The 25,181-nt window shown below is 40.6% G+C and overlaps 1 protein-coding gene across 6 annotated transcripts in view; it reads right to left on the reverse strand.

The window, feature by feature from the left end:
* PDE1C (phosphodiesterase 1C) overlaps positions 1 to 25,181 on the reverse strand; it is a 443,465-nt gene that overhangs the window by 22,168 nt on the left and 396,116 nt on the right. For 5 of the 6 annotated variants that reach the window (XM_078152096.1, XM_020968958.2, XM_020968965.2 and 2 more), the window contains one exon: positions 18,559 to 18,627. In XM_078152096.1, the coding sequence (XP_078008222.1) occupies positions 18,559 to 18,627 (69 nt within the window). Of the gene's footprint in view, positions 1 to 2,600; positions 4,329 to 18,558; positions 18,628 to 25,181 lie in introns of those variants that run through there. The other variant, XM_020968961.2, reaches the window with a different exon arrangement.

Consider the following 25,181-nt stretch of genomic DNA (forward strand, 5'->3'; position numbering starts at 1 on the left):
CATTCTCCAGTATTCGGAGATCAAGGTCAGTCTTCTGTCCTGTTCCTTCTTTCTTTCCTCATTTTATTAGCTCCTGATAGTTTTCATTTTATTTTACTTTCATACACTCTTTAAAATATTGGTTTGGAAGAAAATATCAGAAAAAAACCAAATGGACAGATTCACTGGATTTTTTTCTTTGACATTCAATTCAATCCAACAAGCATAGAATAGGCACCTACTGTGTGGTCAGCACTGGATGAGGGGACCAAAAAAAAAACACAAATGGAAGAGTCCTCACTGTAAAGGAGCTTAAAGAATATTAACATGCTGACATGATCTTATTTAAACATAGCAGATCTTTAGAAGGATCTTGCCAGGTCTTTTGAATATTTTAAAAAATGAATTAAATGGAGCATGGCAAGAAATTCCATTTGCATTTAACAGGTTCTAAAGTTCCTTTTGCTTGAAGCCACAGATGAGTGGTTCTCATAAATCAAGAGGGCTGGTGTATATAAGGAGCTGAATATACATAGTAGGTGCTTCATCAATGTTTGTTGAATTGAATTAAAGATTTTGCTGAGGCTACTACAGCTGATACAAAAGCAACCAGTCTAGTCACAAAATCAGTCAGTCAGAGGAGTGAACAAGGGGCAGATAGACCAAACCTTAGCAAGTGAGGTTTTCATTTGTCAACAAGTTTTTAGGGAGACCATAGTCCCTAGGTCACAAAGGGCTAGAAACTAGTACCAAACCTAAATTTGGATTTCCAAGCCATCTCATTCAATTCTAGCAGTGACAGCTGGTCATAATAACATAGGACACAAAATCCATGTCCCACTGGTTGCTACAATTCAGCACTCTTTGATTGAATCTCCTGGATTTCAGGCTAAGCCTAAGATGGCAGAGTGGAAAGTATGCTAGATTTGGACTCAGATGAGCTGGGTTCAAGGGCTGGCTTTGCAATTTACTTCCTAAATCACCTCACCTTTATGGGCCTCAGCTACCCTAACTGTAAAATAGATGGATTTCACTAGATGATCTCTAAGATCCCTTCTGATCTTAAAACTATAGTCCTCAAAGTGGTAATAAAATACAAGAGATTCCGTGAGCTTGTCTTCTTTTTAAGTTAACACTAAACCTAATCAATTTGATCTTTCTAAAATACTCTTTCAGTTCTAGTAGCTCTGGACAGCAGATGAGGCAGCATGGTATAATGGATAAAAGGCTGACCTTGGCAAAAGAAAGATCTGGGTTCAAGGCCTACTCCTGACACCCACCAGTTGTATGACCCAAGGCAAGTCCCATAAGCTCTCAAAGCCTTTGGCATCTCTTTAAGACTAGAAGATATTGCTGATTTGTATCAGCAGAGGGAGTTTCCATAATGGGAATTCTATATACTGAAGAAATCCCAACTCAAGACCAAAAAAAATCTGTTTGGGTATAAAAGTGAGAGGCAACATGAAGTCACAGAAAAAGGGTCACATTTGCAGGTGGAAGTCCTAGGTTCAAATTCTAGCTGTTCTACTCACTAGTGTGTGACCCGAGAGAAATCACTTTGTTTCTCTGGTCCTTGGTTTCCTGTTGTGTTAAATGAGAGGGTTGACCAAGATGACCTCTGAGATACTTTCCAGTTTTTAATACATGGACCCTATTATCTCTGATACATATTATATATATATATATATATATATATATATATATATATATATATATATATATATATACATATCTATATATATATCAGGCAATGAAGTAGGATTTTTAAAAATCCATCTTTAGCAGAGTCCCACTAAAGTACATGTAAAAGACATACATACATACAAAGGTCATACTAACTTTTTTCATATTTTCTCATTGATGTCCTTGGGAGATTCCTAGTCCAAGCAGCAGGCTAGATATCCTTTCACATTCATTTTCCCAAACGGAAACACTGCATGACTAAAATAGCTGAAAAGCATCATCACCTTTCTTACTCCTGGTAGGGTGATTGATAATCTAGGGGGCAAATGGCTATATTTCCTACAGTTTTCTCAAATATTGTTTCACAAATAACAGATGCTTGCTTTTAAAAATAAGAGCCCAGGAGAGTTGATGCTGGTTGGTTTGAAAGGCTCTCTGTGCAAGGATATGGAAAGGAACAAGGCCACCATTGCACTTCATGAGACCAAAGGTTGACACACACTAGGTTGGGCTCACTTCTAGGAACTCACAGAGACAGACAACTTCCAAAGATATACAATGACCATGGCCTCTACTAGGAACACATGGATTGCCCCAAAAGCAGATAGAGCTATTTAAACATAGCAATGGAATCACCCAAATTAAACTTAATTATGAATATAAATAGATAGAAAGCTCATAGAGGGCAGGGACTTGTTTCTTTTCATCTCTGTAGCTCCCATTGGTGTGTCCCAGCACCTGACACATAACAGGTGCTTACTAAGTGCTTGATGAATTGAGTCAAATAGTAATAAGTATATGCCTTCTGTCTACATAACAGAGTCTCATATTTTTCTGCATGTGAATAGAACAAATTGAATAGAGCAAATAGTCTTGTAGACCACCTTCACACATCCTTCCCACTAGTCAATCAGTAAATAAAGAATCTTGTGTAACTCTTTTCAGAGGGAAGGTTTATTATTTTGATACCATATGGAAACAGCCATTTTGTCCTTTTAATTGTAAAGTTCAGTCTATCATGGGAAGAAGAAGATTATCTTTAATCCCATTGATTTGGAGGGAATTCTCCTTGTGGCCAAAGGCCATCATGAGCCCCTAAACTAGACTTTGAGATTTACATAAGAGAAACCTCAACATCACAGCACCCAACTAACCACCACTGTGTCATTCTGTTCTGTATATATACATACCGTCTCCTTCATTAGAGTGTAAACTCCTCAAGGTCAGAAACTGCTTTTTTTTTCTTTGTAGAACTAAGGCCTGATAGAGTGTCTGGCCCCATAGTAGGTGCTTTTTGATTTATTAACTGGGCAATCAGGCTCTACTGGAAAACAAGAGTGTGGATTGGTTCTCTTATCAATGAGAGTATTACTGCCATCAGTACAGATTGAAACCCATCGATGCCTGTGCAATGCATCTGTCTCCTCCTGGAAGTTCACCATGGAGACATTGGGGGCACCCAGAGGTTTGGAAGGCTTCCTTCCTTTCTCCTGACATTGTGAGGAGCCACTGAAGCACATTGAGCAGCTGCCCCTTGGCTGTCCCTCATTCTCTTCTAGAAGTCAGATTCAATGCTTTTCATTCTCTCTTCAGGCTTTGCCTGAACCTGTCTTTTTTCTTTTATCAACTCTATCAATAAGCTTCTATCTGGCCAAGAAAAAATAAATCCCATTGAGATGAAAAAAGGATTAACTGGTATGATTCCCCACTCCTCATCTCTTGGCATTTACCAGAGAAGGAGACAAGAGGGCAGCCATGGGTAGCCCACAGTGGAAACTCATTAGACACAAAGCCCTAGTGATGGAAGACTTCATAGAGGAAACGTTCTGGTCCCCCCTCATCAGCCCACATCTATAGGGATACTCCTCACAGTATCTTATCCTATGGCAGGGAAAATAGGCACCTTTCTTTAGGTTTACTTTAATAAATGCACAAAGAAAAGTCAGATGAGGTTTGAATAAAATGTTCCTGTAGGATAAATATCCATTTACAAATCCATCACATCAGAGAAAATGGAGAAGAAGCCCATAGCTGTAGTTTAGTACGTCCTAAAGTGAGAAGAGGACAGAGGATATCTCCAGATCCAGCAAAAACCCAGCCAGTGAGGAGATTAGAAGAAGTAAAGAAAAGCCTTTGAACTTCAGTCAAAACCAACATCTGTCTCCAACATCAGCAGCCAAAAAAAAGGAAAAAAAGGGAAAAACCATATTTCCAAATGGGAACACTGGTGATGGCGGTGCTGGGGTAGGTTTCCAAGCCTTTCTCCCCAAGTCTCCATTCTCCATCTCCATCCTGTCTGACAAGTGCCTTAGGAGCCAGGACGTTAACAGTGGGTCTGAGGCAGGCCTCTCATACAGATTTGTATGTTTGTGTAAATCTCAAGTTGGTTTTTCAGTAGAAAGCCCCCTTTCCCCAATGTAAAACTTCAAACCAAGCCCCAAAGAGTCATCTCCTGTGCAGTAGCCCATGAAAGAAGGTAGAGGTGGGGGGGAGGTGGGAGAGGCAGCCAAGTTGGGGGAGTTGTTTTTGGAAACTTGTAAGCCTCCCCACAGAAACTGGTCTTTGCAGAAGAAAAGGGAGAAGGAGGAAGAAGCTCAGCTAAAATGATGAAAGAAATTTGCAGGCTCTTTGTGTTTGTGTGTGTGTGTGCTGTTATTCTTCTGGATCTGAAAAAAAAAGAAAAAGAAAAAGTGTCAATGCCACCTTCCCCCCACCCAGAAGCTGAAAGAGACAGAGACAAAGAGATAAAGAGACAAGAGGAGAAGGAAAACAGGGAGTGGGAGGGGGACACAGAGAGAGAGAAAATCAGGAAGGAAAAAGGAGTCATTTAATGTATTTAGCATAGATGGAAAAAATCCCCATCTACTCATGCAGATTAACCAAGTCACAATAAATAGGAAAATCTCTTAAATAGATTTATAATGGTACAGGGGAAAGGGAGCTGGCTGAATTTGGACTCTAAAGACCTGGGTTCAAATCTCACCTCTGCCATTTACTATGTCTATGAACTCTGAAAAATTACTTCTTACTGGGACTCAGTTTCTGTACTTGTCAAAATGAAGTTGAGCTAGATATCCTCTAAAGGTCCTTCCAGAGAAGGACCTTAATCCCAAGCACTGACCTCTTTCTAAATGGAAAGAAGAGCATAAGCACCTACTATGTGCTAGGCACTGTACAAAGAGCTTTATGAATATTGTCTCATTTGATCCTCACAACAACCTTACTACTCCCATTTTACAGTTGAGGAAACTGAGACAGACAGATGTTAAATGTCTTGCTCTAGGTCATACAGTTTGTAAGTGTCTGAAGCTGGATTTGAACTCAGGTCTTCCTGACTCCAAGCATGGTGCTGTATCCACTGCACCATCTAGCTGACTATTGGCTGAGGACCACAAAGCTCTTTGTTTGAGCCTAACCTTCTACTTAAGACAGTTAAGATGTGGAAGCAAGGTGACCAATTTTTCATTTAACGGGTCATGATGAATTGGATCTTTGATTTTAATAATGCAGGGAATTGCCAGGATGTAGACTGGTAATGCAACCAGTTACTTAGGCAGCTGGCTGGTATAGAGGATGGAGGAGAGGGATCATGCTGCCTTTTCTCTTCCTCTCAATTACTACAGTGCCTTCCCTTGTTCTCTTGAGGAAGCTAGGTGGTATAGTGGATAGACTTCCAAATTCAGGATCAGAAAGACCTGAGTTCAAATCCTACCTTAGATACTTATGAGTTATGTGACCCTGGGCAAGTCACTTAACTGCTGATAATAGCACCTATCTCACAAGGCTGTCTTGAGGACTAAACATAACATTCACAAAATACTTTGCAAACTTCAAATAGCTATATGAATGTTAGCTATTATTATTGTCAATCAATTAGTGTTTATTAAGTGCCTCTAATTGGGGATGTGAATGCAAAGAGATGACATCTCTACTTTCTAACACTCTAGCTCATCTCAAACAGAGTATTAGAATTTCCTGGTGTGATTGCATGATTTGCCCATGGTCATATGGTTAATTACTCAGCAACAAGATTTGAACCCAGGTCTTCCGAATTCCACTGCTTATCCTCTAACCACTAAATACATTTCCCTTTGGATATAAGGTCCTCAAGGGCAAGGGCTGTTTGCTTCATTTTATCTTGTATCCTCAGCACCTGGCTGTGTGCCTTGAGTGAATATTAGTTGCATTGGCTTACACTAGATTGTATGAAGTATCTGCTTGATGAATTGTGTCTAATTCAAAGCTCCTCAAAGTGGGTCAGCAGTTAAGTGAGAACTAAAATTCATCTTGTGTCTCCTGCTCCCTGTCCCAGGAGCAAATGCTCCTCTCAGAAAATGTTATGCATGGGACTGGGGCCATTAGTGTTAAGTCTACAATGCTTTCCTCCCGCATGTGGTCGCTGCCCCTTGGCTTAGATTGGAGTAATTAGAACACTTTATGCCAATCAACCTTGCTTCCTTAAGATGCTGTCAATAGCTCCCATAAGAAAGTCTTATATTTGGGGTTCAGTGTATATAACTGAGGAACTACCTTCCTCTGGAACAAACTGTAGCATCCAATCCTAAGAACCTCAGGAGATAAGGATGGTAAGGAAACAGTTTACAAAGAGGAAAACCTTTTGGCTCCTACTTCCCTCCACTGAGGAGCTGAAGTCAGGTGATGTATAAGTACTTACTAGGTATGGGTCCCTGGACAAAGCTCCTAATTGTTCTTGGACTCAGTTTCCATAAAACAGGGACAGCAGAATCTACTTCAAGCATAATCACAAGGATCAAATGAGGTAGGGAGATGTATTACAGTCTTGCTTCCCACTGAACCCTAAGGACCACTGGGGATTTTCATCTGGCAGACAGGTAAGGGGGCAACAAGCATTTATTAAATGCTTACTGTGTGCCAGGCCTTATGGGTGTATGTGGATGGGAGAGGGGCCAGGGAGATTAAAGTATCTGGGCAGGGGCATCATACTGAAGTCCACAGAGTCAGAAGTACAGCTGGCCCATTTTCAAAATGGACTCTCTGCAACAGAAACCTCCCCTCTATGCCCTCTCCCCTAATTAGGATCAGAGTCAGCACTGAAAGAGACTTTAGAGGCCATCTAGTTTAACTCTTTCATTTTACAGATGAGAAAACTGAGGCTAAGAGGTTAAATAATTTGAATAGAATCATACAACTAGTATCTGAGTCAGGATTTGAACTCAGGTCTTCCTGATCCTAAGTTTGTCACTTTATCCCATTATACCACCTACCTACCTCAAGAGAATAAGAGAAGACATTAGGAGTGGTTAAAAGACAGAAAGAGCCATATTTTTCCTGTCTCCTCCTTTCCTCTCTTTGGGTCCCCCTCAGTAACCAAGATCAGGGTGGGATTGTGGGATTAGTGAGGCAGGCAGAGTATGTGGCTTTTGTTCTGGACCAGGAAGGGCATGAATTCTGCTCTAACCAAGTGGCCCAGGTCAGGCCTTGTGGCTGGGCAGAAAGTGTCATCAGATAAGATGGCGGATTGGGATGGCGGCCCCAGAAAGTTGGTGTCTGATCACTTAACCAATTTGATGATTCAACAGAATGGAAGCTCTTTGAGGGCTTCTGGCAAGGAAAGCTCTTGGAGAACCTCAGGAAAGGTGAATTATTCTTATCACATTGGTTAAGCTTGTCCATTTAAGATGGCAGCCACTTATCTGCTACCTGAAAACATTTGGCATTGGGTTTGCCCTTCCAGGGTAATTTACTTTCAAAATGTTTAATTTGCTGAATACCAATTGTTCATAATTTCTAGCGCAGTGCAGTAGAAAGCATTCAAGAGTTGGAGTCAAAGAACTCAAGTTCAAATCCTGATTCCAACATTTAATTGTGGAACCTTGGGCTTCTCTGGGCCTCCATTTTCTGATAAGTAAAATAAAGGGATTGGACTAGATGACCTTTCTAAGGTCCCCTCCAAGTCCAACGATATGGCCCTATGTACTGGAGACAAAGTATGATGCTTGGTTACTCAGGAGTCTCCATGGAACACTGAGTGACTTCCAGGCACTGCTTGACTAAGACCCCTCAATTATGATCATCACAATCCTTTCTTTTGGCTCTAGTGTGGAAACAACATTGATTACGATAATGTTGACCCTTTCACTCCCAAAAGAAAACGAAAATGAAATCTACGAACTAGAGGGCCAATTTTAGCACCATGTGTTTCTTCATTTCTTCTTTCTCTTGTAGGTCTCTGGAAACATCAGAAATAAGTCAACAGAAGAAGAAGCAACACCTTTCTTCTCTCTGTTTTACTCATCTTCTTTCCATTATTCCTTCTCTTTTTTCCTTCCTCTTCTCTTGGACTTCCAACTTGAACCTATGCACACACACGTCAGTACCTCTGATCTTTTTCTTAGTATGGTTGTGCCCCTTGTTTGTTATAATTAAAACAGAGGTGGAATTATTGGACAATCAATTGATATTTGTGACATTGATATGGATAATGAAGAAATGGAATAAAGGTATCAATTTCCCACCAACTCTTTGACCAGAGTTTTGGTGATGTGTTAATGAGAGATCTCTTTTGTTATTTATCCTGTCCATTTGTGAGGAGGAAGGGAAAGGAAACTAAGCACTGGAATGAAGCAATGGACAGTAGCAGAAAGAAGAAGCATTAGGTCTGGAAGATCAACCTGGATAATGACTGCAAAGTAGTTTTATTTCCAATCATCCTTCCCCAGGGGAGTGCAAATCATCTGACTTGCATCATTATCTGAATAATCTTCACAACCTCTGTCATGGATGTGGGTGCTCGGTGGGTGGGTCAAGCCTTTATTTTGGCGTGGAGAAAGTAGGTCATGGAGAAGTGAAGCAGGTCGTCTCGTGTCCCAAAGGAGGCAACGTCTTAGGAAAGCAGGGACTGAAATCCTGGCATCTGAACTCCTACCTATTACTCTGTCTCTTGAGCCTCCCAACATTCCCTGTTCTCCAACTGGGCTTCCAAGTGAAATTGATCAGTGGAATTTAGACTGCAGATGCAGCAATTCCTCCATTATTCTGCTTTTCTGATATTTCCATTGAACTGGGAAAGGTAGCAAAGCATTCAGAGAGGAAGAGCAAAGCTAGAAACAAAGACAACAGAGTACACATATCCAATGGGTTCGCACTATGTCTTCTGAGGTGTCAGCTAAAGCAGTGTGAAGGCCAGTCTCAGACTTATGAGTATAAAGAAACATTTGAACAAAATGAAGGTAGAGTTATTTGGAGACAAGGTAGCTTCTTCAGGGGAGAATGCTGAGAACTAACACAGAGGAAAGATGGTGGGTGTGGCACTTTAAGCAGCCTGCTAGAGAGCTAGAAAAGAAACTGTGTTAATGAGCCGGGCATTCCCAGATATTGGCTTTGGCACATTCTCATTATAAAGGCACAAATTGCCCATTCACTTGACGTTTCCTTTTACAAAGTGGGTTCAATTCAGGATTGCAGAATGGGATAGAGTACAATTAAACTAAAGGAAAAAAGAGATAAATATCTTCTTTATGATTCCAAAGAGTCCTGGAAGTCCTGACAGAAGCATTCATTTTTTCAAAAAAAGTTGCATTTTCCCCAGCAGTTGGAAACTCTCAATCCCGGCTACCTGCTTGTGACTGCTGAGAAGTAGGGTTGCTCATTAAGAGTGTAATGAGATCTCCAGAAGATTGAGTGAAGCAACGAAAGTTGATATTCCCCATAATTATATTGGGAAAAAGTTACTTTTGGAAGATTTATTGTATCATTAAAAAGAGTTAAGAAGCTACCTTGATGAGACAATCCTATGACATGCTTAATGGGCTGAGAACTAGACAGCTTCCAGTTGGTTTGTGCAGATTTGGAGCTGGAAAGGCCTCAGAGGTAATCTAATCTGACTCTTTTATTTGACTGATGAGAAGTCTAAGGCTCAGTACGGCTGGGCAATTTGCATGGCCAACAATGACCAAGTTGGTCCTCTGACTCCAAATGCAGAGTTATTTAGACTATTCCAAGCTGGCTCTTTAGCAACAGCTAATAATAATACCTAACACTGATCTAGCATTGAAGGTCTTCACAAGAATGCTAAGAGGTAGTTAGTATTATTACTTAGCAATTTTCTTTACTATATTATTCAACATATATCATTTTACCTGATCTTTCCATAGCATCATTGGATCACAGCTCTAAAGCTAGAAGGGACCTCAGAGGTCACATAGTCCAAGCCTGTCAGTCTATGGATGAGGAAAGTGAGAGCCAGGGAGGTAACTCCAAGGTTTCACAGGAATTGCCTGCATTCACTATCGCTTATCAAAGTTCTCCCTAAAACATTATAATGTCCCTCCTAATGACATGGTGTAATGACAGTGACGCATTGGACAGTCACAGGACCTGAGTGTGAATCTCAGCACTGCCACTTATTAGCTATGAGGCCTTTGATGAGTCATTTAGCCTCTGGACGCCTCAGTTTCCTCATCTATAAAATAATATATGAACAGTTACATATCCCTTTACATTCTGCAAAGTGCTTTACATTATCCCATTTTATTATCACAATAAACCTGTGAAATAAATGCTCCTATTATGTCTATTTTGCATATGAGGAAACTGAGGCTGAAAAAGGTTAAGTGACTTATTTAGGGTCACATAATTAGTAAGTATCTATGGCAGGATTTGACCTCAGGTCTTCCTGACTCCAAGTCCAGCACTCTCTCCACTGTACCAACTAGACGAGGTCAAGTCACTTACTTATGCGGTCTAGACGAGTTCCAAGGTCTCCTCTAGCTCCAAATCTATTTTCTGATCCCATGAATGCTATGGAGATGTCCAGATGGACCTAACTCAATATTGGGCAGTTCTGATTCACCTTGGCTCTTCAAGAGGAGCCTTGTGACTGCCAAGGCTGGTTCTTCCCACCTCTCCGATGCTCCAGGGAAGACTATACATCTTTGGACAGAACAAGTCTTTCTGATTTGTCACTCAGAGAGAGGAAGGCATAGCCAACAAATCCTGCAAAGTCATTACAGAAAAGCTCACACCTTTGTAGGGCCCTTTAAAGAGGAACTATTGGACTCAACCCACACAGGGCAACATAGTTTGGGGCTCCAGAAAAGAAGTCATTCATTCATTCATTCATTCATTCAAGAACTATTTAAAAAATACCCACTATGTGCAATGCACTGACTTAGGTACTGAGGATGCAAAAACAGAAATGAACCAGTCCCTGCCTTCAAAAAAGCTTCCATTTTATTTACATATACATGTAGATAGACAACATATACTAGATCAAATCAAAGTAACTTTGGAGGGAGAATCAAGAAAAGCCTTATGTGACTGCTTTTGTTTGAGATGACCTACAAAGGATGCTGGGAGTTCCAAGGGGAAGCTATGAGGAAACAGTGCATTCCAGGCATGTCGGTGAGGAAGCACGGAGATGGGCAGTGAAATTCTGGGTGCAGGGAGCAGTAAGGTTAGTCTGGCAGGATGACAGAGTGTCTTAAGTGAACCGTATGCAAAAGACCTAGAAAGGCAAGCTCCAGCAAATCAGAAACCTCATTAAATTCCAAAGAGAGGGGTTTATCTTTGATCACAGAGGCAATAAGGGAGCCATGAGAGCTTTTTGAAAAGAGCAGTGATGTGATCAAACCTGTACTTTGGGAATTAAAATTTAGCACCCGCATGGACAATTAATAAAGAAGAGAGAAATTTGATCCAGGGATATGAACTGGGGAAAAGGCTGTTGTGATAGGCCATGGTAGAGGATAAGGCTGTCGGCAATGATGAGACAGGTGTGGAGTTCTAGTCCAGGACTATGAAAATAACAGGCATATGACAAGATTTTTATTCTCTTAAAATGGACAACTATGGGAGCCCTGCCCCTTTGGCTGGACTTGAGGTAATGTTTCTTTAAACGTTTCATCCCCTAGTTGAAGGAACGATTTGGAAACATGAGTCAAACTTTAATTTTCAATGTTGGTGAGACTGAACATGTCCATGTGCCATGCAACAATTTGTATAAAGTAACTGGATAATGATAAGCTGCTGGATAGTATGGAAAATGAAGACTATAGTTCTACCAAAGGTAGTAAGCCAAGAGCTTCTAACTGCACTCTACATGATTATTCCTCCTACAGCCAAGGAAAAGGGGGCCCATGAAGATATTGAATCCTCCTATCTTGGGTGATTCACCTGCAAAACAGCTGAACATGCAGATAAATGCAGGCTATAATTCTATACTTCCATAGCTCTCTGTCCTACTATCCCATAGTATTCTCTATGTGATCCTAAAGCACAGGTCTGTCTATGTCACTCCCCTCCTCAAGAAGCTTCAGTAGTTCACTATTGTGTCTAGGATAAAGGGTAAATTCCTCAACCTGGCATGAATGTCCCACTTCCCTTTGTGGATCTTTCATGTTAAACACCTAATTTTCATAAAGCAGAGGTATGACCATGACACCCCTCTACCCTCATCAAACTTCAGTGGTTCTTCATGAACTCTAGAGTCAAATAAAAATTCCATCATTTGGTATGTAAAACTCTTCACAACCTGGCTCCTTCCTACATTTCCAGTCTTTTTACAGTTAGCCCATCTCCCTACATTCTATGATCCCGTCAAGGTGGCCTTCTTGCAGTTCTTTGAAAACAACACTCAATCGCCCATCTCCATATCTTTGCACCATTTTCCCCATACCTGGAATGTTCTGCTCCCTCACATCCATCTCTTGATTTTCCTGGCCTCTGTTAAGACTCAGCTCCAATCCCATCCTCTACAGAAGGCTATTCCTGGTCCTGCCTCCACCTCTGAGATTACCTCCCATCAACTCAGTTTAGATCTTGTATTTACCTAGTGATTTGTGTACATATTGTTTCTCCTATTAGACTAGGAGCTCCTTGAGAGAGGAAATAGTTTCTTTCTTTGCATCCCCAAGCACTGAGCCTGGTGCCTAGAAATTAGTAAGTGCTTAATACATGTTTGTGGATGGATTCGGCTCTGCTCTCCAAATGAATGCACTGGCTGTTACGTGAACCTGAAGTTCTATCTCCTGCCTCCATGGCTTTGGGTAGTTAGTCCCCCAGGCCTAGAATGCATCTGTTCCTCACCATGCCTCTTATAATCCTCATTTTCATCCAAGATTAATTTGCTCCAGATTTTACTGCTCCCTGTTTTCTCAAATTACACGCTATGTACAGGTTGTTGCTAATTTTCACCTTAGTACCCTCAGCACTTAACACAACGTTAGCACAATAGTAGGCATTTAACAAATGCTGAAGCATCAAACTCAGATCCGTCACAGAAATCCTCATGATTCCAGCTCAAGGAGTTCCTTGATCCACAGACCAGACTGTGAATAATAGTGAACTTGCCTTCAGATCTCCTCTGTCAAGAAGTTCAAAAGAAAACTAGGGATCTGTTGAGTATTTCTGTCATAATAAAAAAAAAAGTGATATAAGTCAAAGTGGGTTAAGAAGGATGGGAGGGACCTGGGAAGATCCTTCAAATGACAGGGTGCCTGTGAAATCATTTTGAAAAGGGATTATTCCAACTCCAAGGTTCTATGTATACATGAAGTGACAGGGAGCCCACAATGATCTCAAAACTTGGACTGTAAAATCATTGGCACCTGTCAGGCACAAAATACTACTTTTTGGCATTGGTGAAATCACAATTCTGCAAACAGGCATCCATGCAAAATGCCAAAATCCATTCATTCATTCACTTAATGAGCAGTTTTAAGGGGCTACTTACTATGTGCAAACATTGAGGCTATAAAGACAAAAACGTAACAATCCTGGTCCTAAAAGAGCAACTTTTTCTGGTAACATCCCATATTTGTCTCAGTTCTGGTTCTACCATGAAATCCCCCTCCTTAGAGTCAGGCATATCTATGATAATGTACAACTCCTCTCTTGATTTAACCCCCACTAGCTCCACCACAGAGTGAAGCAGACATTCACCTGCATTAAGATGCCCAGTTGCCATCCATTAGCCAATTTCAATGGTTTGGATATTTTTCAATTAGATTGACAAGACAAGCCTCCAGTCTTGTCTCTCTAATGAGCTCATTCACATTTACTCTTTCCTGGATCCTTATTAGAAACCTAGGCAATCAGTGAAATAAAGGAGGAATCAATCAATCAACAAGAACTTGTTAAGCACCTACTATGTGCTATTAGGTGCTATACCAGGATCATGAAGAATTCTAACAACTCCCTGCTCCTATCTCCATCACTATCATTTGTCTACTTCGTAATAGGCAGATGAGAGAAAAAGAGAATTTCTTAGTTCCCAAGGAGATGCCAGAAGTCTTATAGCAGGATTCTGGCTCTAGCTTCCTCAGAAAACGGATGAATAGATAGGTGAACTAAGCTAGTGTAGACAACCTTTCCCTCAACAGTGGGTTTTTTCAGGAAAAAAATAACTGAAAAGCAGTCCCAGTTCCCCACTCTTCCAGCCATTGTGGACAGAGCTCAGAAAAGGATCATAAACAGTAGGAATAAATTACTTGTTTATTCAGGAATTGAGCTCTCATGTTTAGGCTGGATCTTTCTAAGCAAATTGTAACAAATAAAAAAAATGAATGATTTAATTCAGCATGTGGAACAGTCAGTGGACCAATACAGGTGCCTAATATGTAAAGTTTTAGGGCTGTTTAAGTAGATCAAGGGAAATTGTCTCTAAGTCATCAATATAATTTTCTAAATTAATTTTGCTGGCATAAAATAGTCTCATTCATTTATCTCATTCCTTGGTGAGTCTTAGAAAGACTGCCAACCAGGGATAGATAAGGTAGGGGCTAGGATCACTACAGGTCATGATAGACCCAGCATAAACATTGAACCTTGTACCAAAGGCCACATCAAATCAAGATTGTACGAGGTGCCACAGTTCAGTCACTTTGTAGCTGACACTCTGATGTCATAAACAAGGGACAATATCAAGCAGTTAAGTGGAATGATCTCCCATGATTTAGGAGGAAATTGAGGCTAAAACTGATGCCAAAAAGCTTCAGCCTGAGGGTGGAAAGACTGCTGGCTTTAAAGCCAGATGGGCTGTGGTTGGATCATGGTTTTCCTTTTACTAGCTGTGTGACATTGGGAAAAGTACTTAAGCTCTCTGGGCTTCATTTTCTTCCTCTGTAAATGAGAGGGTTGGAGTAAATGACTTCTAAGGCCCCTTCACTCTCACCTCCACCACTCTAGCTAAATAGCAGATACCAGTGAGGCAGGCCAAGAAGAGTACAAGATGGATAGAAGGGAATATTTCAAAGTATGTTCACAGCACACTTAGAATTAGAGATTAGGTTTGGGGCTGGGAGGGGCCTTGGAAGTCATCAAAACTGATACCTTAATTTTACAAATAAGGAAACTGAGACCTGAGAAGTTAAGACCTGTCTTGGAATTCAGTATTTAGAATAACATGTTGCCTTTTTAAAAGTGGAAACACCTAGCATGTCCATTGACACTCAAGAAGAATTGTTCGTACACTACAATTCCATAGCACTCATTAGAGTACAGACAGAGCTGTTTTGGTCATAGGATCTGTGTGTGTGTGTGTGTGTGTGTGTGTGTGTGTGTGTGTGTGTGTGTGTAGTTTGGAGATATTTCCCAATAGCCTTTGTTTACATATTTTTTTTGGCTAGGCAATGGGGTTAAGTGACTTCCCCAGTGTCACACAGCTAGTGTTATGTATCTGAGGCTGGATTTGAACTCAGGTACTCCTGAATCCAGGGCCGGTGCTCTATCCACTGTGCCACTTAGCTGCCCCCATCTGTTTACATTTGTAATTGTCTGGAAGTCTTGTTATTAATATTTCTAATTCTTTCTTACAAATTGTCTCCTCTTCTTTTTCTTCTTTCTCTCCCTCCTCTCTAATTCCTTCTTCTAGGGGCCTCTATGGTAAGACTATGGAGTTTGTTTGGAATGGAGCTGCCCAAGGTAGTTAGAATATTTGCAAATATAGTTTCTTTTCTTTTTTTTCATGTTCTATTTATTTTTAGTTTATGGAATAAAACAAGCATTTCCATAACATAGTACAATAAAAAGATGATTGCATATGAAACTGCAAATCTACTATGTACAACTTGCTACCCCCCCCAATATACAACAAAATCATCATGTAAATTTCTTTTTTTCCTTTTTTTCCTCCCCTTCTCCCCATCCATCCTAGAGATGGCTACCATTAGACGTACTGCTCCAGGGCCTTACTGATTGAGTCAATTTTTAACAAATCATGAGATACAAAGGAGATGCGGATGTTTTCCTCTTGAGTTCAAGCAGAGCTTGTCAGGTTTGCACCAGCTTCCTAGGGCAGAATGAGGCTCTGGCCTTTAAGTTATATGGTCACAAACAGTGCTGAGTAGGTGTGTAGGAGAACTGGTGGACCATTCCTGGTATTAGAAAGGATTATTTGAGGCATCAACAAGAAGAAAGTTTCAGATCTCCTCGGGTGAATTTGAGAGAGATTTAGTGCCTTGGCTCACATTAAATGGCACAAAAGTGACTACAGAAACCAGTGCACCAAAGCATATAATTTAACTCAAATAATCATTGAATCAATTATTGAACTGAATTATTGAATCTATAAAATATGCTTCTTTTTGCATCTGTAGGACTTAAGTATTTGGGGGCTATCCTTTTCTGCTAGAATAATCTTTGAATGCACATAATCCTGGGATTGGATGTTTTTAAAGGTGTTAAATAATATATAGAATGGAATTATTCACAGATACTGCCTTTGGATATTAATGGGAAAACTGGAATTTGATGATTCTCAGAGAAGTACTAGAGCATAAAATATGTTTATTGTCACCTCTTGGTATGCAAAAGAATATTAATTTTTATTTGAAATATTAATTTATAAATAAGTCACTTATCTTTTCTGCCCTTTGGTTTCGTCCTTTATATGAAAACATTGGGCTGGGTGGTTTCTAAGGTCTTCTCTAGCTCAATATCAATATACCTATGAACCCACTATTTTCATCCTGTCTAGGTCTCCATTAAAGACCCATTCTCATGCCTCATCTTGGCTGGCAGGTGCTGGAAGCCTACGCTAGTGGACTGCATGCTGAGATACGTCATATCAAACTGGAAAGGCTTCAAATATTGCTTGGGTGATTTCATTTCACAAGGGCCAGACTAAGAATTTCAGAGAAGCCTGCCACCAGAATGTTATATTAAAAGATAATAGTTCTGGCTATCTGTTGGAAATCTAGAATGGTAAAGAGTTTTGAGATTATGCTATATCAGATAAGGCAGACGAAGAAGAGGAGCCTTAGGTGGTATACAAATTCCATCTTCATGTATTTTAAGGACTGTCATGAGGAAGAGACTTGTTCTTTTTGGCCCCAGAAGGTGGAAGTGGGAGCAATGGATGGACAGCTTCAAAAAGATGAATTTCATTTTGATGTAAGGAAAGAATTGCTAACAATTTTCCAAAAAGAGAATGGAGGCCTTCAGTGGAAGGCTGGATGACTACTTTTGGAGAATATTGAAAGAGGGATTCTTGTTAGGGTATAGATTGGGCATGATGGGCTCTAAGATTCCTTGCAGATCTCAGATCATGTGTTTCTTTGATACCATAATCACTTTATATAGAGAAAGGTACCATCATTGCAAAGACCTCAAGAATACAGAGCATTGGCTGTGTAGAACTCTCTCTCACCTTTGTGTAACTCAGTTCTTGGTTACAAAAAATCAAGGGAAGCACACTCATTTGAAAAGCAGTTCCATTCACATTAACATGTAGGTACAGAGCTAGATGCGGGTGTCACAGAAGTATTTTCTAACAAAGCTGGTGAAATGGATTTCAAAATGGCCCTAGATGAAAAACTATGAAAGGAATGCATTCGTGCCATCATCATGGATTGGTGCTAAAAGCTAAAGTGGTTGATCTCATTAAAATAAGCTTCTCAGGTCAGTTTCAGATTTCTTCTCCCTTGACAACCATGCTACTAATTAGGCTTTGTCCTTGAAAGTTTTTTCTAACAACAGGCATTAAGGGAATAGTTCAGCATCTGTTGACTGTTGCTGAACCATAGGGACTATAAAAATATTGAATTAAAATAGGGTATTCAACCTAAGGCAGTCACTAGAAACCCTAATATTTTATGCTTTTATGTCATGTACAGACAAATGTCAGGCACTAATAAAGTATGAAATATATATTCAGTGAGACAGCTTTGGGGTTAGGGTTCTAACTCTAATCTTATATATATTAGACCCAAAAAACTAATGTTGGATTGTCAATTAATTTCAAAATTCAGGTTTTTCAGAGAGTGATTTGACTTTTGGAGGTGAAAATCAATTTCCCATGAAAAATTTACAGGGAATAACATAATATTGATTTGGGAAGAGATGGTACTGTGCTCTCAGTGGTATGCAGAATGTTGGACTGAACTTACAGACAGTAGTTTGTGTTCTCAGTTCCTTGGGGCTCCCTGATAACTTATCAGTGATGGCATTTACTGGTAGGATTTTGTGTCAAAGTGAGGGTCACTGAGCACGTACCCTAACCACTCACTGTGGAATATAGGTGTGCGTGCATGTTTTTGTATACAGATTTTCGTAGTATGTACTATATACACATTGTAGTACAGCATATTATGGTATGGTATATGGCATTTGTTACTGCCTATTAACCAATCAGTGGCACTAATCATCCTCAATCTTAATTTCATTCCTAATATTCATTTGCAAAGTGGCTAAAAAGAGGATTAATTCAGACCTTTGAGGGGGAGGTGACAGTCAAGGAAATTGTAATTCATCAATTCTTTTCTTTAGAAGGCAATAGCTTTACCAACCATAGCAAAGACTACCTTTTTCCAAGGATGAATATATAAATATATGACATATCCTTATTTCCAAATTAGCTAAAATTCTAACAAGTTTGGCCTCTTTTATGAGAAATAATAATGGGAATTGGATTCTTACCATCTGTTTTCTTGGAATCGTTGCCAACGTTGGACTGATCCTTCTTGTCTGTCTTGTTCTTCTCATCACCTGAAAGTGACAGAATCAGCAGTATAAACAGGTTGCTAAGGAAGGAGTTAGAAATCACACTAGACCCACCAGGGTGGGGGTAGGGAATGAGAACAGGCAGAAACACATTACAAATGAGGAACTGTGCAGAAGAAGTGACAGAATGGATGTCATCAAAGAAACAGATGGAAAAGATAGGCCAGAGAATGTTTGTGTGTGTGTGTGTGTGTGTGTGTGTATGTGTGTGAGAGAGAGAGACAGAGAGACAGAGAGAGACAGAGAGAATATGAACCAATGGATGGATCATTACGTTTTCTTGTATTTTTGCAATGAATAAGTGAAATAGCATTTATCAAGCACTTAATATGTGCCCATCACCGTGCTAAGTACAGGGGGCACGAAACAATCAAGAAAGACGTTCTTGACCCTCAAGAAGTTGATATCTAACAGGGGACAACAGCATTTGAAGGGGAAGCAGAGTTGGAAAGGGATGGGAGGGAGTTGCCAAGAAATTGCCAAGAAGGGCCATGGCTGATTGGTTCCAGGCAAGGTAAAGTTGGAGAAACTGATGAAGAGCCCAACATGTTAGCGAATTCTCTGAGGCAAATTTGTGGAAAGACACAGACAAGAGTAGCAGAGGATGAGAAGGCCTGGGTAGATTGTGACACAGACAGGGGTATGCTGGAGTCAGTTCAAACTGGCTTATGTAAACAAAAAGTTAAATTTTTCAGTGTGAGCATTTACACTTTGAAAACTGGTAAACAATACAAACTGTGGCTTCATTTGTTGTTTTGTTGATTGTTTAGACTTAAAAAAGATGTGAAAGAAAATTACTCTTAAGAAAAAATGAAGAAAATGTTAATAATGCAGATAAAATTTTAAAGTGTGTTATGCTGTACACGTTCCTTTGGAGAGCAGGTTGTTAAATATTTACCAGCATACACCACTGGCTGCACGTTACTGGAAACTGGACCCACATTGGACCTATTGAAATACTGGAGTATCGCTTCAAAGTCATGTGGAGTAAGTGGCTTGTCTGAGAATAAATACCTTTTGCCGCTCAATCTGTTGCCAGTTAGAATTTGAGTGAATATCCAGAGATTTAATGAATAAAACTCATTGATTAGGCCCAATAAAATATTTCTTATTTTAACAAAATTACACTTTTATCCTAATGTTTCAGATAAATCTAGTTCCTTCAGTCTAAATGTTTGAAAATGACTCCTCTTCTTCCATTAACATAGGCTCATAGCTCTGGAGTTGAGAGGGACCTTTGGGATCATGTAATCTGGCCTCAGGAAGAGCCTGAAGTGCAGTGAGGTTGGGTGACTTCTCAAGGTCACTTAGTTTGTAAGTAGCAAGGCCAGAATTTGATGCCAAACCTTCTGAATGCAAAGCAACACTTAGACATAACATCAATAAGATCCTGCCCTCGGACTGATGGTCATCAAGGAGTAAGATTTCTTTCACCAACTTTAAAGGGCCATCCTCCACAACAGAGTAACAAAGAGGCTCTTGGATGCCGAGCATGTCAATACCTAGTCCCCTTCAGTCCGTGGGGATCTGTGTATGTCCCAGCAGCTGGAGGTGAACTAGGCTTGGCTTTGTCCCCCAGTGATGATCTTTGAAATTCAACCAGAAAGGCTAAAATGAACTCACTAGAAGAGTGGCATAGGACTTCGTGATGCAGTCAGGCCTCAACAATCATGCACTTAACTTTCATGACTCGAGGCGTTCATATGATTTTATTAGTAACCTCATTTTCACTTTCAAACTGGCAAACTGTGCACATTGGGGGGTATACTCCACAGAGAAAAAAATGAGAGGCGCAAGGCATGCAAATTTGTTCAGCAGCGAGCGTCCTACTAGGTGTTTCTCGGATCTTATTCACCTTACCATCGCAAAAAGCTCCCCTGTGCATTCGTTGCATGTTTTCATTGTTTGCCTTTAAAACTCAAGTTTTACAACGCAATGATGCCCCCAAAGTATAGTGCAAGTCTAAATCCAAGTGTGCAAAGTCAGTGATGTGGCTTAGCAAGAAAATAAAGGGGTTAGATACACTTCAGGCTAGAATGTCTGCAGCTGCTGTTAGCCATGAATTTGATGGCAATGAAGCAATGATTCACTATCTACAGTATAACACCTTCACACCACCATCTAACACAGTGGCAGGTAAGATTCGGATTAAAAAAAAGTTTTAGTTTTAAGAATTTTATTTGCTGTGCAATATTTATAGATATTACTATAGATTCCACGTGTTATGAAAAGTGAATATTGTCTGAAATTTTATTGAGATGTTAGCACAAAAGGTGACAGAATTCTAGGGAATTACTAGTGAGAAAAATGTTTTGCATGTTACCAATTTTATTTCATGTATTGCATTTTACGGGTTATTTCATGGTTAGTGTTAGGAAAAGTGCACATTATCGGAATTAACATTTTTGTTTTAAAGAATTGTATACAGAGAAGTGTATTTTCAGCAATCTCTAGAGAAAGATTACAGTTCTTGGTGGTTGTGGGAACCTGACCCCCTATTTCCCATAGGTTCAATGTATCAGCATTCATGTTTTTGACTTTGGGCTGTTTTTTTTAAGGAATGTTATCCCTGTGAGAGTTGATTGACTGTATGTTCACAGCATTGCAGATTTTGAGCTGCCAGGGACATTAAAGGCCATCTAATCCAATACCCTCCTTCTACACATGGGGAATTTGAAATCCAAAGAGGTTTGCCTGAGGTAAGAAGTAGCAGAGCCAGGATTTGAACCAAGATCCTCTGGCTCCAAATTTGCTTCTCTTCCCACTATTACCCCCCCCAACCTTCTTAAATAAAATACATTAAATCATTTCCTTCAGGGGTACGTGTGGAGTAATAACCATATGAACTGTAATTGAGTAAACATAAGGATCTGAAATAGTCTTTTCATATAGTTATAAATCATTTTAATTACACCACCAGGCATGATGGTCCCAAGCCAACAATGGCTATATCAACCATTTCTCTACATTGATTTCTTTCCCCACCTCTCGTTCAATGTGTACATTTTTTTTTAGGGGAATGATGGCCTGTGGCAAACATCTATAATGAAAGACAGGTCAGACTTTGGCTTTTAAATATGCACTTCACAGCCTCATGTTTTGCTACATATGGCATTCCTTCTTCAAATGGTCTGAAAAAGGATCACAGATTTAGAATTGGATCAGGACCTGAGAAGTCCTCTGCTTCAACTCTTCCCCAACTCTCCCCCTATTTTTTTTACTGAGGCCCAGAGAAAGGAAGTGACTTACCCAGGATGGCTTAGGCAAGGTGGCAGAGGTAGAATTTGTACCCATCTCCTCTGGCTCTACATTGAATACTTCTTTCACTTCCCTACTATAGGGGAGGCCCAAAAGCAGATTTATGCTTCTGCCAAAGGCCAGGAGTCTTCCTCTCTGCTTTTTCCTTACTAAACGAAGGAGAAAGGAGGGAAAAGGGTCTCTGCCAACTAGCACCCACCAAAGCAGCCATGTCCCCCAGGCATAGGTGGAATGGTCCTCTGTGAGTGCAGGGCCTTCTCCCTAATGACAGTAAGTCCAACCCCATGTTCTCCAGGAAGAAACCAAGGGAACTGGATAGGAATTTTCTGGACTTAATTCTTAAGTTTTCTGTTTTAAATCTCAAGTTGATTTGAAATTGGAGAACCAGGATGAAATGCAGAAAAAAGAAAGCTCAGGAATATTATGTTCAGTGTGGGAATTAGGAAAGTTGACTCCAGATCATAGATTTCAAGCTACAGAAGACCTGGGAGACCATCCAGTCCAACCCCCTCATGTGGAAGATGAGTAAATCGGGGTCCAGAAAAGCAGAGGCATTTGCCTAAGGTCACACAGCTAATGAGTAACAGATCCAAGCCCAGGCATCCATACACTAATGCCAAATCCAGCTCTCTTGTCCAAGCTGCTTCTCTTCCTTGAATAAAGTTGTGCCAAAGAAATCAACAGTTTGGCGTCTCAGATGACCTCTGGCTCTGTCTGCGTGCCAATGAAGAGAACGTTTGTCACATCCGCAACAATTCCAAAGGACTGTGCTGAGAAATGCTGTCCTCCACAGAGAGAGAGCTGAAGAGCTCTGAGAACACACAGGAAAGGTTTTCTTCCACTTTCTTTGTTTTTCTTGCCTTTCTCCCCTTTTGCAACATAGCTAATGTGGAAATATGCTTTACATGACTTCCTCTATATGATGGGTATTGTTATTTCTTGCCTTCTTAGTGAGTATGGAAGGAGCAAGAGGGAGGGAAAGAATTCAGAACTGAAAATAATTCAAATAAAATTTTTCAAATAAAGTTTAAAAAACAAAAAGAAAGAATACTTTTTATGAAGTCAGTAACCTGTTCATCACAGTGTTATGTTCAAAATATAAACTTTTCCCAGAAGAAAGTAAGAATATTATTTCCTTGAGCTTTTGATCTAAAACATTCTTGGGGAAAATATCATTTCTTTAAGACAGCAATGAAACTTATGGCATGGTTGTCATTAGCAGAAGAATAAAGGGGATCCTGGATTTTGAAATGGAAAGGACCTCTAAGGCCATTGAGTCCAGCTACACTTTATGCAGAGGAAGAAACGGAAGCCCAAAATGGCTAAATGACGTACCCAGGGGCAGCATCAACCTCTCTTTACTGGCACCTTCCCCAAGTGCCTTCCTAAATACAAATTCAGGACATCTCTCACCTACAACAAAACAACCAATACAAAAAGTCCCTTGCCCATAAGGGCCCTGGAGGTGGGGCTATCTTCTGCAAACAGGAAAGTCACCTCATCCTCTGAGATAGGAGGGAAAGGGGAAAGGAGCAGAGAAGACACAGAGAGGTTGCAAAGGTTGGCAGCTGGGAGACGAGGGAGCCAGTCATCACATGGTTGGCTTAGAGCAGGGGAGACCACCACTGGGGGCTATACTCTTTGAGCCAACTTGGGGTAAATTCTTCTACCAACTTGGGTCCTTCTTGGGGTAGATGGCAAGGGCAGGGAAATAGCTGTTCTTCCCAATGCTTTTCAATCAGAATCTATTTTTAGAATATCAATGAGAAAAATGATCATGAAATTCACCCAAAGCCCTGGGTTAGTGTTTGGAGGGGAGTCCTCACCTGCCATTACTGCTACTTTCTTGGACTTAGAAATTCTCAAAACAATTGGACACTCAATCTCAAGGAGCAAATTACATTCAGTGACACCAGCACAGTCCACAGAATCACACATGGCCACCAACAGCAAACCAGCCAGTGCTAGTAAAGCTGTGTGCCAGGCCACAGACAGGATGCAATGTGGACAGAGAGTCAGAGGCCCTGGGTTTGAATTCCAAGTCCGCTTCTGCCTACTGTGTGACCTTGGGAAGGTCACAACCTCTCTGGGCGTCAGTTTCCTCACCTGTTAAATGGCAGAGTTGGATTGGATGGCCTGCAAGGCTTCTTCCAGTTCTATATCTATGACTATGACCCGAAACTTTGGGACAGATTTCTCTTCATTTGCTGAGAAGAGCTGTCTTGGTTTCTACAAGGTCTGCTGAACATAGCACCTTCTGACTGTCTGGACCAAACAAAAGTGATTCACAAAGTGCTTTCCTAGCTTATAAAAGACCAAACAACAGTCACGTTTTCCTAGAAGTTTATTTTTTCTTAAAAGGCCGATAATGTGAAGGCTGCTTTGTTTTTGAATAGTCAGTGACAGCCATAAGTACGACTTGCTTTTCTCCAAAGCAAAAATAAGATAATGGCCAGGAAAGAAAACTTAGCATTTCATTCATTCATTCATTCATTCATTCTTAAATTTCTAATACCATAAGACACTATTATGCATATTGGTATAGTAGCAAACAGAAGAAAAGAGACATACAGAGAGAAATTAAAATCACAGAATTTCAGTTGGAATGGACTTGAGTGGTTACCACTCCCAGCACACGCCTGCAAACGAATCCTCACTCCAACATATCCACTAAGTGGTATTCCAGCCTGTGCTCTACTGCCTCCTCTGAAGAGGGAAGCGCCCTCAGCCCAGCAGCCCATTGCACTCTCAGCAGCTCTTGATGTGTAGATGAGTGTTTCTTTCCCTTGAAATATAACCCTGCTTGGCCAAGTTTTGCTTTTTCTTTTTCCTGCTCCTGCTGTTTGTGGGGACAATGGGGACATACAGTGTAGACTACAAATGCCTGGAGCAGTTGAATTATATACTGTTCACCCATTTCAAGTCCAGGATGGAAACGGTTCAGAGGAATCTGAAGAAAAAGAAAAACCCAGCCATCGAGCCAAAATCTCCCACCTTGCAATTTCAACAAAGCTTCTAGTTGTGTTTGTGTCCTTCGACTCCCCTTTGCCCATTTTGCTTTTCAGCCAAATTGGCCTCCTTGTTATGCTGCAAACTCAGCACCCCATCTCCCATCGCTGGGCCTTTGCACACACTGTATCCTCTTCTCGGGATGCCTTCCTTCCTCAGCTCTGTCTCTTCAGATCCTTGGCTTCCTTCAAGGCCAAGTTCAAGCACCGCTTCCTGTGGAAGACTCCCCTGATCCTGCTAGCTGTTGCTGCTTCTTCTCCCTAACTAAATGA

This window comes from Phascolarctos cinereus, unplaced genomic scaffold, assembly GCF_003287225.1.
Source record: "Phascolarctos cinereus isolate Bilbo 61053 unplaced genomic scaffold, phaCin_HiC Scaffold_4;HRSCAF=312, whole genome shotgun sequence".
Taxonomy (NCBI): domain Eukaryota; kingdom Metazoa; phylum Chordata; class Mammalia; order Diprotodontia; family Phascolarctidae; genus Phascolarctos; species Phascolarctos cinereus.